Source organism: Propithecus coquereli, unplaced genomic scaffold (assembly GCF_000956105.1).
Source record: "Propithecus coquereli isolate 6110/MARCELLA unplaced genomic scaffold, Pcoq_1.0 Scaffold81, whole genome shotgun sequence".
Lineage (NCBI taxonomy): Eukaryota > Metazoa > Chordata > Mammalia > Primates > Indriidae > Propithecus > Propithecus coquereli.
In genome coordinates, this window is record NW_012154285.1 from 6,335,739 (window position 1) to 6,337,454 (window position 1,716).

At 40.8% G+C, this 1,716-nt stretch overlaps 1 protein-coding gene across 4 annotated transcripts in view; it reads right to left on the bottom strand.

The window, feature by feature from the left end:
• BRAP (BRCA1 associated protein) overlaps positions 1–1,716 on the bottom strand; it is a 39,690-nt gene that overhangs the window by 8,230 nt on the left and 29,744 nt on the right. For 3 of the 4 annotated variants that reach the window (XM_012663470.1, XM_012663473.1, XM_012663471.1), the window contains one exon: positions 1,432–1,521. The exons of the other annotated variant lie outside the window; for it this stretch is intronic. In XM_012663470.1, coding sequence (XP_012518924.1) covers positions 1,432–1,521 — 90 coding nt within the window. The remainder of the gene's footprint in view (positions 1–1,431; positions 1,522–1,716) is intronic. 4 annotated transcript variants of the gene reach the window in all.

The following is a 1,716-nucleotide window of genomic DNA, read 5'->3' on the forward strand; positions in this document are numbered from 1 at the left end:
AATAAATAAATACATAAATACATACATACATACATAAATAAATAAATACATAAATATATATATATTAAAAACAATGTTAAAGAGCAGAGAGAATCCTTAGCTCAGCTCTCAAGGGTCTGCACAAAGCACTGTAGGTGGTCACACTGGTATGTCCCACAGAAAAACTCATGAGTGAGGCCGCAGGGGATATGCCAGTGCACCTCCCTGAGTCCATAACTTGACACCAGGTAGCAGCCACCTGTGCTTTGCCTCCACTGAGTGCCGTCGGGAGGTTCGTCCTTCCCTGCACTCCAATCAAGCCCTGTTCAGGACTTGTTAGTAAGTCAAGTGACCTCAAGCACCTCTGGAAAGGCAGTTCCATTGCTTGGAAGATTCTTATAAGACTTTCATCAATAACTTTTAACTAGAAATCATTTTAAAGCTGGTGTTAGCATTAATTTTTTTAAAAACCTCATGTCTTCCATTTATAGGCATACCCAGAAGCAGAGGTTCATGGCTCTGCCCACTAAGCTGCAGGATAATCCTAGCACCCCAGGGTGGGCCCCAACCTGGCACTGCAGCCTCCATCTGAAGGCCCAAGTATCAGTGGTGATTCACAAAGTTACTCAAGTAATCATTTAGAAATTTTAAAAGCCTTCATTTGATATTAAGGGAATCACTGAACTACAGACACTGTCCCTAGGTCCAGAGAATGGTTCCTAGAACCCTAATTATACACAAACCCTCAGGTGTTCACTGGATAAACAGGTGTTCACCTTCTTTCTCAGTATTCCTTGTCCATGCCGGAGACAGGAAAACCAAGCAGGCAGAGCACTGGGCCTTCTATCTGGGTTTCTACCAAAATCACACCACTTTTTCTCTTTCATTATGTAGAAATAGGAAATGGCATCTTCTTTATCTATTTATTTATTTTTTAGCCAGTCAAATTTAGCAGTGGGGGGTTGAATGGCATCTTCTTTAAAGGACTAGTTAGTTAAAATTTGAAAGCTGCTGCCCTAGACCTTCAGGGTGAACATTAAAGCTCTAAGATCTCTGCCCAATTTTATTTCCTTCAATTTAGAAGTGCTCAGACCATATCGCAGCCTCAGAAGTCCACAGTCTGCTCCCAAAAATAACTGTTCCCGAGTTGACAAACTTGAATTACAAACTCACATGTACGTACTTGTATTTTTTTTTAATGGAATTGCACAAGGCATTAGAAAACCCGCTTGAGGTTAAAAAAACAAAACCCCTTATGACCGCAAAATACCAAACACACAAACCTTTAAAGCCAAAGTTTCTTTTTAGAGGCAAAACTATTCTCTACCTGTTATCAGACTGAGAAGGGAAGATTCTACGATTCCTTTTCCCCTATACTTTGCATTCCCCCCACCCCACCAGCAGAATGCCCTGCAACATGGCATTTTAGCAGTCACCAAACCAGAAACTTACTTCCTCTGCTGTGTCCTTCTCTATACGAACTATCTTGTTTTCCCAGTAGATTCGCTGAGATTCCAGCTGGCTTGTTAGTAAATATGAATACTAGAAACAGACAGAATAAACACCAAAATGTCGCTGTTGTCAGTCTTTGAAATCCAATTAAAATCTGACCTTTAATGATTTACAGAAGCCTAAAAGTAACCATCAAAATGTATATAACACCTTGATTCCACTCTACTCAACAAGCCCTGGAGCTGGGGGACACAGAAATGACAATTACACTTCTGTCCTCTTGGG